Below are 12,040 nucleotides of genomic sequence, written 5' to 3' on the forward strand. Positions count from 1 at the left end.
GAAAAGATTTTTTCCGGATTGTGAGAAAAGGAGAATGTTTTGAAAAGTCTCAGAATTTGAGTGGAGAAGCTCTCTGACAAGATGCAGGAGAATAAAAATCTCAATTATAGAAGTGGAAACGTGTCTTTATTTTTTTTTTTTCTTCTAGATTAATACAATAAAAGTATTACTTACCTGTTGTATTTTGAAATGTGTTAATACATTTTATGGATGTATTTAAGAAAAAAAGTGCAATACTGTTAAAATATTCATATAATAGAAAGCATTTCACAATAAAAATCTCTGAACGTCACTGATGAAATGGAATCCGTTTCTTGGGGGAGCGTGGGGAAGGCAGTTAAGATTATCTTTAGCTGTTTGCATAAAAGGATTTAACTGGACTACGTAAAGTAGTCACGTGTCTTTTGTAAATAATTTTTGGTGTTTTTGAAGAAGAACAATCTCTTTCTGAAGACTGTTCTGCAAGCAGCAGGTTGTCATGGAAAGTATTTCCTAAATGCGTCTGAAATTTGTGTGTTTTTCTTCTAAGCTTCACAATGAGGATGATCCCCCAGAGTCTTCAGCAGCTGAGCAGCCTTCCACGTCTACAGAGACTACGCAGAGTCCCCAGACAGCCGCCTTACCCGAAGCAGATACTTCCCCTCCACCTTACTGTAGCATAGCTGTAGAAGCAGCTGCAACCTCAGGTATTTCTCTTACATAACAGCCTGTCAGGGAGGAGTGTGTGTGAATCAGCACTTAGTTCGCAGTGGTACAATGCTGTGGTGTTCTGCTGGTTTTTTTTTTCCTACGCACAAAATTGCAGAAAAAAAAAAAATCTGTGCTCTCACGCACAGCCCTTTGTCTGGTTTGTTCAGAGGGCGTGCGCCTCTAAATTACACTGATTGTTCCAAATTACTAGACTAAATGGTCGTTCATTAATTAGTGTAATAGGTTTTATTTAAGTCTGTATGTAGTTCAGTTCCACATTTAGTCTACATCTTTGAGTAGTGCTCCATCGTTAGACTTCACTAGCAATTTTCATTGCTTCTTTATTGAAACACAAAACCAAAAACCCCTCACAGCACTGATTTGTTAAAACTTAAACTTTTGAAGTGTGTGCTATTGTTTGGTGAAAATATTGCCATGAAATGATTATTTTGTTTTAAAGGCTATTGATAAAATTTCTTGCGGAAAATGAGTAACAGTAGACTTTTTCTCCATCTATGCACTGCTCCCTTTCTCATGAGGTGGTGACTTTTCTTTGTGGTGTGGGAGACTTAACAGCAGACAACGCTGAAGTCCCTGTTTAAGCAAAGCTGCTTGGATTTGCAGCTCCCATATGCCAGAAAATATTACAGAATTAATCATAGAATTGCAGAATGGTTTGGGTTGGAAGGGACCTTAAAGATCATCTAGTTCCAATCCCCCTGCCATGGGCAGGGACACCTTCCACTAGACCAGGTTGCTCAAAGCCTCATCCAGCCTGGCCTTGAACACTTCCAGGGATGGGGCATCCACAGCTTCTCTGGGCAACCTCTTCCAGTGCTTCACCACCCTCTCCGTGAAGAACTTCTTCCTGATATGTAATCCAAACCCAGTTTCAATTTAAATCCATTACCCCTTGTCCTATCACTACAGGCCCTTGTAAAAAGTCCCCCCCCAGCTTCCTTGCAGGCCCCCTTTAGGTACTGGAAGGCTGCAGTAAGGTCTCCAACATAATTTTTTAAATGTTGATGAAAAGAGTGATTTCCTGTCCCTGTTTTTTGAGACAGTGTTAGCGAGTTTAATACAAAGCTATGCAGAATTATCCCTATATATAACATCTTTGTGGTGGTGTGCTGACAAATCTTTTTACCATGTGACCAGCACTGACAGATCTTTACCACATAAGCACTCTTTTTACAAGCTACTGCTGGCTGTAGGAGGAAGCTCAAGGTCTATTTTAAATAATTTGTATTTGTTTGGTGATGCTTTACTATTTCAGTATATAGGAATGAACTCTATTTGGCCATTTTGGTAGATGGAACATTTTTAAAAGAATGTGGTGAAACTGAAATCTTTGAAAAATGGATTTTCATAGAATAGCTGGAGTTAGGAACAAGGCCATGCTAATAAAAATATAGCATGATTATTACTGGACTTAAGTGTTGATGTTGATAATTAATAGCTTTTTTAAGGATATTCCTGTGCATGTCTTTTATGGTTTGATTAAAAAGCCTTTGGTTGGAATTCCTGGGGATGTAACTCAGCAAATACGATTTTTATTTTGTTCATAAACTTGTTGGTTCCTTGCATCATCTAGGTTAAGATTTCTGCCTGGAGTAGCAACTAAAAGCACCATCAAGTTGTCCACTACTTTAAAATAAATATAAAGGTGTTTTTTTTTTAAACTTAAAAGAAGTTGAAATGCAAGTATCATCAATTTCAGCTTCTGTTGAAAAAACTGTACCTTAAAGCTCAGTGGTTTTGTGCATGTAATATTTAAGTCTTGACATCTTTCTGGCTTAAAAATGTGTAACCTCTTTATTTTGAACAGAAACACACAATGAATTTTATCCTGTACCACCTCCATACAGTGTAGCTACCTCTCTTCCTACTTACGATGAAGCAGAGAAGGCCAAAGCTGCAGCAATGGCAGCTGCTGCAGCAGAAGTTGCCCAACGAGTAAGTGATACCGTTCTGCTTTATTCCAGTCTTTTGAAACATGTGAAGCTAATCCATTTGTTTACACCAATTGGGCCCATATTATGGCCTATTTGTTAAAATAATGGTGGGATGCTCATTTACATTACATAGTTGGGATATCAGGTTTTGTGTAGATAATGTCAGTTAGTTGTAAAGTCCTATGAAAAGTGTATCATATTCACTCTTTTCTGAGGCATAGCTCATGTCTAAACAGCTTTAAAAGCCAAATTTTGCACTGTTTTAATAGTTTAGCCAGTATTTTGTCATCTTTATTTAGGTATTCACTACTAATGTTACTTTGTGGCATTATTGCTGATACTTAGCATTTCAGGTGGTAAAAAAATATATTAATGGACAAAGTAGGCCTTTAGAGAGGAAGGGAAATTCCAACAGTCTGGAAGGGACAAAACCCCAAATAATAGAGGTATAAACAAGCTAAGGTCCCTGTTGTTTTCTCCATTAAAACTAATACTGAAGTTCAAAGAAATGTTCAAAGAAAAACCCTCACACCGTGAGTTAATGGTAAGCAGCAAATTAAGTAGTATGTATATAATCAGTGCTTATCGTTTTGTAAGAATTAACAGATAATACAGTCTTCAAAATAGAAAATTGATGTCTACAATTAGTGTTAAATGTTCGTTTTGTAAGGGAAGATCTTCCTTCCCCTCCCCACCCCGAGTTTTGGAGTGTGGAAATTCTGCTATTTGGTAGTATGACCATAATATAGGATACCCAAATTAGTCTTCAGTGCTTTCCCCGAAAGTCTCCACCTTAAGATCAAATGTCATTGCGTTTGAGATGCATTTAAAATCTTTACTGACCGCAGTCTGCTTGTGACTTGTCACCCAGGGTGAGTCTGTTCTTTCCTTGACTGCTCGGCAGTAATCGCCGTGCACAGCACTCACAGCTGAAGTTAAATCGGGTTTGTGTAACCGCCAGTGAAGGTGTTACCCAAATCTGCAGCAGGGAACCAGGGACATCTGCATGGTTACTTGACAGCATTCTGCTATGATGTGATGATCTCCAGTTGTAACCTTTTAACTGCTTTAACAGTAGCATGGATTTTGTGTCGTCTGTCCTTACTGCTTGTCATATACATAAAACCTTTGCTGAAATATTGGTCTGAATTAGGTCCTTAGTCTGAAATTATGAACCTTTAAACTTACGTGGAGCATTAGCATCCCAAACCTTAACCTTTACAGTACCATTAACAGTCCTGTGATGCTTTAGGTGGGACATGTCTAACTCTCTTGGAAGATTCTTGTTGCTTTTAACTGTGTATGTCTACAGCCCTATGGGGTGAAAGTTTCAGACATACAAGCAATCTTCCTGTCTTCCTTGACCTGAACTTCATGGGGGAAACCTCAGCCAATAAAGTTAAGACAAAAATAAAAATCAGTGGTTTTGCCTTGTCTTAAGCTTTTTTTATTTTGGAGAACTCTCTTACCTGTTCAGGTTATTGTGTCAGAAACATCTTTTGCCCTTCCTTAGAAAATCTGCCTGGTTTTGGGCAAATGAGAACATTTTGTAAAATGAGTTTCGACAGTTGATAGGTGCAGCTTTCAGTTCAGTAAATTTAGTGGAGTTTCTCTTGTCTGAACAAGTTTAGGCTGCTTATAGCTCCGAAGGGGATGGGATGGCAGGTGTGCAGGTGTCGCCAGAGAGCATTCTCAAATATTCTGTATCAGAGCAGGATTACAGGACTAAAAGTAGATACACCTTATGACTGCTCTTGACTGCTGCTGGTGAAAACACTGGAACGGAGAAATAGGAATTTCTGGTGTGCCTTGAAGTAGTTTCATTACACTAGCGTTTGGTTGGAAGGGAAGGAGAAGGCCACTTAATTCATCTGCAAGGGCATCAATCCTAGGTGGAGGGAAGAAGGACAACAGCTCTGAGGCTCTGAAGCTTACGTGTTGTAGGAAGAGAGGACTGGTTTTGGCTGGGCAAGGAGGTAACTGGCTCCAAGTGAACACAGGCAGGCATCAGAGAAGGTGGGTCTAAGAATGAAAAGCAGCAAGTGGGAATGGAGAGCAGTGCTGTGGAGCAAGTACAGAGATTTAAACAAGAAACAGGAGGGAGAAGGATAAGCTGGGTTTGGTGGAGAAGGAACCCAAGTGTCTGTGTGAGAAAAGAGGAGTAGGAAGGGAAAAACAATCTGGAGTTAAGAGGTAGGAGGGTAGGATATGGTGAAAAAGTGATAAACTTTTACAGTAGTCTGCTTTTCCAAAACATAATAGAACTTGACATTCAAGAACTAGGTGCTGACACCACAAGCATTTCACTTATGAAAAATCAGTAGGAACACACCACTGTTCTCGCAATACAGAGATTGACTAAAAAGTTGCAGACTTACAGCACTACTTACTCAGTATCCCTAAAAGCCAGTCCTGCTGACTGCTAAAGTTCTCGAGTTTGTTAGAATTTCTGCTCAATTTGCTTCTGTGTGGTTTTTTTCAGGTTTTTTGGGGTTTTGTTTTGGTTTTTAAGCACACACATGCATGCACACAGTGTTAGGGTTGCAAAGTTGAGATTTGGGGAAAAAGTAGGCGATGCTGAAGTTGAATTCCTGTTTTGTATACAACATTAAAATTACGTGCCAGCACAGTTTTAATTACTGCCATTTTAATTACCATGTGATACTGCCACAAAATCTCTTCTGTATTTAATACCTCTGATGAACTTACACTGGGGTGTATTAAGACTGCAATAAAACTGTCTTAATCTGGCAGATGACAGGAATAAGGAAAAAAAAAATGGTGTTATGGTTAGAGTGGTGATTAGCCATCTTGAGGGGAAGGATTTTGATCCTTAGCTCTGAACCATATAGAATCAGTCACAGAATGGTTTGGGTTGGAAGGGACCTTAAAGATCATCAAGTTCCAACCCCCCTACCATGGGCATACCCATTCCATGCCGTGGCAATACCCATCGAAGAGCAGATAAGTGACTTAAACTTTGCACTACTGGTTTGTAGTTAATTGGTTTTGCACTTTCCCTGCCTTCGAAAGTGTCACTGCAAAAAGCAGTGACAGCTGTGGACAGTGTCTGACTTGTGTATTTCACGCTTTGCAAAACATACAGAAACAATGTAACATAGGGTTTTTTTCAGGTTTTATTTTCAGCCTTATGAAATTAGTGCTCTTAGGAATGTAAACTCTGCCATGATCCATGTCTCTCTCGTCTTCCTTGTAAAAAGAGGATATATTGCCTCTTCACTACAATAATGTGGACAATTGGAAAAAACTACATCTCCATATGTGATCTTGAGTGATACATGAAGCTGATAATTGGTTGGTAGTATAGTCCTAAGTGTGCAGTAAAGAAGGCTGCAAACGTATTGGTTGAACGGAAGAGGGGAAAATGGTATAAAAAAGCAGCACAATCACTAAAGAACTTCCATCCTTTTTTTTTTTTCTCTCCTGAATTGAGGGAAAGACATTAGTGTCATCAAAGACTTTGTTATAGGCCCTGCATCCACAGATTGTGTGAACAATCTAAACTTAAAATTTACTGAAACTTTCAGTACTTATTTTTGTAGTCCTCTGCGTAGTTTGCCTTACAAGAATACATTCTGCATGAACATTTCTTTCTCTCAAATGCTCCCAGATAGCTCAGTGTGTCAAAGAAATTGTAGCAGCCTTATGTCATCAGTTGTGATAATCATGAGTTACCCTGACTTTTGATGTTTTCCTTTTCAAATTCTCAAGATCAGTTTTGAAAGGTTGATTTAAATGGGCAAAAATACTGGTAACAGTTAAATGACTTGTTTGTATGTTGCAATGAATGGCTTTTACTTAATGCTTTTCAGTTGCATCTGTCTTATGTTTTTCTGTTTTTACATGCTTAGCACGCCCAGTTTAGGGAGTCTAGGAGTCTGTTTGATGAAATATTCCTCAGTCGTCCAGAGGTATGGTATAGTTCTCTCTAGTTTAGACTTTAACTGTGAATTTTCCTGCAGGCAAACGCGTGCTTCTGGGATTCCTTGTGCCTTTTTTCCCACCACCATTAACTTCTCTACATTATTTTGTATGCTGCACATATGTTTTATTTTTTAACTAATTTGACCTTTTCCTCAGAAGTTTTTCTCTGTAAATCCACTGCATTGAGAAAAGATGTATCAGTTTAGTTATCCAAGGAGTTCCTGAAAACTCTGGTTGTTTACTTGATTAAAGGTGGTGGTCTCACTATATGCCATGCTGGGTTTCAATTTGCAAGCAGTTAAAAAGCACTGGGGTGGAGGGAAAACAGCCCTGTCTTCACAGAATGCTACAGAGAGCGCTGTCGTTTCAGGGACGTTGGTAGATTCAACTTCAGTAGATGTCGTGTACTATTTGATGTCCTTTTGCTTAGAGAAACTACTCTGTGTGACATGCCATTTATGTTAATAATATATTCTGCCATTTAGCTGTTTCTTTGCTCATAGGAACAGTAAGTTTTCTGTTTATTACAGATGTTGGGATATTTAGCAAACAAGAAGTATTGTCCATGATCCTTAACGTGGCTAAATTTGTCAAAAATCAATATGAGATACTGAAACAACATTACATATTTTATGGATTTGTGTGTGTTATATGACATTCTTGTCATTAAAAAGAAAAAAATGTAAATAAAATACATTATTATTCCCATTGATTAGAACATCAGTATCTAACAGAAATACTGTTACGACATTGTATTTAGTTATAAGCACCAGCAGAGGGGACAGTTATTCTGAACTGTCCCTTTTCTTTCTTCAGTGAATGATGCCAAACAGTTCTGTTCTGAAGGAAGACTGGGGCAGTTGACACCAACTCAATCAAATGAGAGCACTGTGAAAGACAGCTGATATTAGTGGGGCTTGAGCAGTGGCCAATTAGTGCTTTCTGTCTGCAGGACTGATCATAACAGCCACACAATACTAAATGATGTAGATAGAGGCTGAACATGATTTAAGAGCAGGAAACCATTCCATTTCTTAAGCTTCCTGATAATTTTCATATTCCAGTTCTTGGAAACAGTGCTTGGTTTAATACAATTGCTTTTTGACATGGAATGTGATAAATTACAACTTGTTCACACTTATTTCAACAGTGCCTGCTTGCAAATGTCTGCCCTCATGTCACTGTGTTTCTCACATATGTAAGCCTTGGAGAAGCCTGTGCATATAGAGGAACCTGCTAAACTTGTTATTTTAGTTGAGCAAAATTTTTCTTTTTCTGAAGCAACATTTTGCATCGAGCGTAATTCACTAACCGCCTTGGAAATGCCAGTATGAAGTACAGTAGGTAGCAGACAGTTTTAAAAAAGACTCCAAAACTTATTTTATGTGGGGTTTTATAGACCTTCTGAAGTTAACATGAAAAATATTTTTTGTTGTCATGACTTGTAAAAGGAACTTTTGTGGCACACTTTTCAAACATAAGCACATTCAAATGTAACTCTTTGGTAAATGGATTTTCAGCCCTTGTTTTCTTCTCCCCACCCCATCAGTCTTGTAGCAGCAGCAAAGGTTGAGCTAAATAAACTAATGCTTTCGTAGTCACTGAAATCATGTAGAGTTGAATGATAGCGTCTGAAGATTGTTGTTCAGCTAGCTTTTTACTCTTTCCTGAGCTCTGTCTATGTGAATAGCAGCTTTTTTGAAATAATTTATCTGATAAAGAGTCCTGGTTAATTAATCTGAAATGAACTAGCGCAGCTGGAATGTCATGGCCGTATTATGCAGGGTGTCGCTGGCTGCCTTGAGTTGGCACAGTGTGTTCCAGCACATTTTTAACCATAATCGCTATACCCTGGTAAATTATTTTGCTGGGTTGAGGTGAACATGTCAGTCCCATGGCAGAGCTTTAGATTCCTTTGATTGTTTAATGCCCTTCTAGTTGTCAGCTTACTGCACAAAATAACATTTGGTACAGCGACTGAATAGTACGTTAAAATCATAAGTACAGTCCCATGACAGAGCTTTAGATTCCTTTGTTTAATGCCCTTCTAGTTGTCAGCTTACTGCACAAAATAACATTTGGTACAGCGACTGAATAGTACGTTAAAATCATAAGTACATTACTTCAGCATTAAGTGTTTGCTGTGGGTGAAACAGCTAAGTAAATCTCACTTGAACTAATTTTAATTTCCCTTGTTTTCACTTGGTTTTTTGATAAGTCGTTTCTCATCTCAATTCTAATACATTACGATTAATTGGAAAAAAAATAGGAGAAGAATGTAACTAATGCTTATGTCTAAACCATGTTACTGCTGCTACTGACAGCGTTAGCTATTTTGTATCATCCTGCATTTTTTGAGGTTATTTGTTTAAGAATAAAAATGGGGTGTTTGGCTGGTTTCCATCAGGCTCTCTTTAGTAAGTGCTGTCGTCATGAAAACTGTTAAGTTTCCCAGTCTACAGTTGCAGCAACGTTCTACTTCTTCACAGAACTGCCTACGTAAGATCTGCCAAGTTCTGTTGAAGATCAAGTACTGAGAAACAAAATAAACTTATACTTTCTGTATCTTGAAATCCAGTATTTAGCACGATGGGAGAAGAAATCGTTGGATTGTGTTGAGTAACATCTCTGTTTACTTGTGTTTGACTTAAAAGTATAGTGCTTTTAGAGTTTTTTAAACCCTTTTAATGTGCTCATGCCCTCTAGTCTTCCCAGAGGTTTTCTTTGCTTTGCATAGTTTGCGGTGGGTTATAGGGTAGTCACATTGGTTAGTGCAGGGCTGTTGCATCAGCAATTTAAGATATTAACTTTATTCTAAAACTTAATTCTGTATTTTGGAAAGCATTAAAAGACTTTTCTGGCAGGAAAAAAATAGGGCGTACTGTGTAATGACTTTCCCAAAAAATATCTAATAACTTGGCTGCATATGAAGATAGCTACAGTAAAAAAAGAGATTTCCATTGGTTTTGATTGTCAAAGTACTCATCTGAAATAATTTCTAGCTTCATTTAAGATGAATAGGCAGTATGTACATATCTTCTATAGAAACTTTCACAGAAAACATGGACTCTGTCAATATAAGTAACAAAGAAGAGCTGTTTTATAGATATGAATTGTTTTTCTTAGAAAATTCCTTGATGTGGACGTGTTAAAGAAATGTCAATTTTCTTCCAGCTTTAAAAACATAATTAATACTTTAATCCTACAGATAGTTATTCTAAAATAAACTTTTCACTAAATTATCACTAACCTGTAAATCCAGGAAGAAGAGTATCCACCACGGGATGATTTCAGTGATGCAGATCAGCTTAGAGTGGGCAATGATGGCATCTTCATGTTGGCATTTTTCAGTAAGTTATCTTGTATCCCAGACCTACTGAGGTGTATCTTAATTGTACCATTTTTCTGTGGAATATAAAAGATAGCTGTGATAAATTGCATTAATGTATTTTAATGAATGGATTTCTTTACTTGTACAGAGATATAAATAATTCCTGTTCCAGATGTAGCAGATACGTTGCACTTGCTTTTTCTGTGGCATCTGTCACAGATGGAGGACAGAGCAAAATCATAGTAAATGTTTTGAGGCGTAGCAAGACTGCACTGTTACCTGTGAATTGGGAAATTCTGTCATCTTTTAGTTGGAATACCAACTTGAATTAAAGGCCGGATCACAGAAATCTCTGAATTGATTTTGAAGTAGAAAATGTTTGAGAGAGAGCGCTGATGTGCCATGTAAAAGTTGCTGATGTTCGCTTAGTGAATTAAATAGCTGCAGGTGGGTTTTCGGAAGAAATCCAGCCATGCTCATTTTCAGGTTGAACTAACCATGAGCATATACAAATGTACTGTCTACAGATAACGTCTGAGGGCAACCAGCACTACTACAGCACTTTGAGTACTGTGTGTGCACGCTCTGCATCTCTTGTAACTTATGTACTGTGCTGATTTAGCCACTATAGATTACTTCTAGAAAGAGGCTGCTTCTGTTTTGCCAATTGCATATTTCTTTCTAATTTCTGAGGCTGTTTTCCCTTTCTTAAATAAACCTGTTTATCAACCTGGATGGAAGCTTGGTGTCAGAGATGCAGCTGTTCTTTTTAGCATTTATGAGAATGAAAGCTGATTGATTATCTACTGTAACCTCCTTTATGTCCTTCAACCTAGATCTCATCTTGGTTCTTTTTTCCTTAATATCCTTCACAGTCTCTTTAACTGTTACAGATGCAGGTTAAAGAACTTCCATAGAAGTTTTTGTCATGTTGGCATACAGTGTACTAGGACAATGTGGTGTTTGCACCTTGGGATACAAATCTATGTGTCTACCTCACATAGCAAATATATAAATGCATATATAGCGATAACGAAGTGAGCTTTGTAGTCTGACTTCTTTCTGTAGTTGGACCACAGAAAGGGTATATATTTTTGGGGCCAGAGAAGAGTATGGCTTAATTTTTTTTCCCCTTTTTTCCCCTTCCCTATTTGCTATAGGTTTTTGTATTTAATCTATTTAGGTTCTGTATTGTGTGAACTTCTTCTTGCTTTTAAATCCTGATTCAGGCTTTTATGAGCCCTGCACTTGGAAGTCAAGTGGATTGTTGGCTCTAGTATGTTTTAAGTCCTTAAAATCACAGCTGAAAACAGACTTGTTAGCTTGCAGCTAGGAGCACAGCAGTAGTAAAAAATCCTGCTATCCAGAACCTCAACTGGAATCAAAGGCTCCGATGATACTCCCATGCAGCTGGCTAAAGCTTCATGCCCAGAACCTTGTGTCCACCTTCAAGAATGCAGACATCTACTTGAGTAAACTGCCAGCTTTCTCTTCAAACAGCTGTTTAGCCGAGACTGACTGCACAGAGCACTGCTTTTACACATTTGACAAACACACTCTGTCGATGGTGATTTTTCTTGGTTATTCTGACACTACGTTACTGCCAACTTTGCTCGTCTGTGAAGGAAATGCATGAGTGCTTACACATTGTAAGATATTTATGCAAGTGTAAGCTTAATTGGTGTCTGTGTTGGTTGTTATGGATGCAAGTTACATATGAAAATCGATGAAGTTTACTTGTTTGTGTTCATAGTATGTGGGGTTCACAAAAACTCATAGCATTTATAGACCTGTAATATTAATTTTCAGTAGTTTTTCTTAGGGAAATTGGAGAACTAAATTTAAAATGAGTTTTACTTAATAAGGGTAGATTGTAAATCATGGGTGATGTATTCCTGTCCTTCTAATAAGCACATAAAAGTCTCCATAAAGTTGATGTATGTATATTTAAGAGAGCAGGAACTAAAAATGAAATTTACAATATGGCTGTCTTTTAGGGTTGTCTTTTTTACGGTGTGGAATATGTTTAAACACTGCAAGTAGATCGGCATATCACAGAGAGCCTAGAATAAGTTCCCTCACTTAGTTAAAATGCAGAACAGCAGCAGAAACGGTCTCT

General features: G+C 37.9%; 1 protein-coding gene across 1 annotated transcript in view; it reads left to right on the forward strand.

Moving 5' to 3' along the window:
* LOC104507520 (NEDD4 family-interacting protein 2-like) overlaps nt 1-9,940 on the forward strand; it is a gene marked incomplete at its 3' end in the record, with an annotated part of 28,087 nt that extends 18,147 nt beyond the window's left edge. Inside the window, exons 2-4 of the mRNA XM_010148837.1 lie at nt 530-686; nt 2,519-2,646; nt 9,853-9,940. Of these exons, the coding sequence (XP_010147139.1) occupies nt 530-686; nt 2,519-2,646; nt 9,853-9,940 (373 nt within the window). The remainder of the gene's footprint in view (nt 1-529; nt 687-2,518; nt 2,647-9,852) is intronic.
* Nucleotides 9,941-12,040: the final 2,100 nt, after the last annotated feature.

This window comes from Eurypyga helias, unplaced genomic scaffold, assembly GCF_000690775.1.
Source record: "Eurypyga helias isolate BGI_N326 unplaced genomic scaffold, ASM69077v1 scaffold2883, whole genome shotgun sequence".
Classification (NCBI taxonomy): domain Eukaryota; kingdom Metazoa; phylum Chordata; class Aves; order Eurypygiformes; family Eurypygidae; genus Eurypyga; species Eurypyga helias.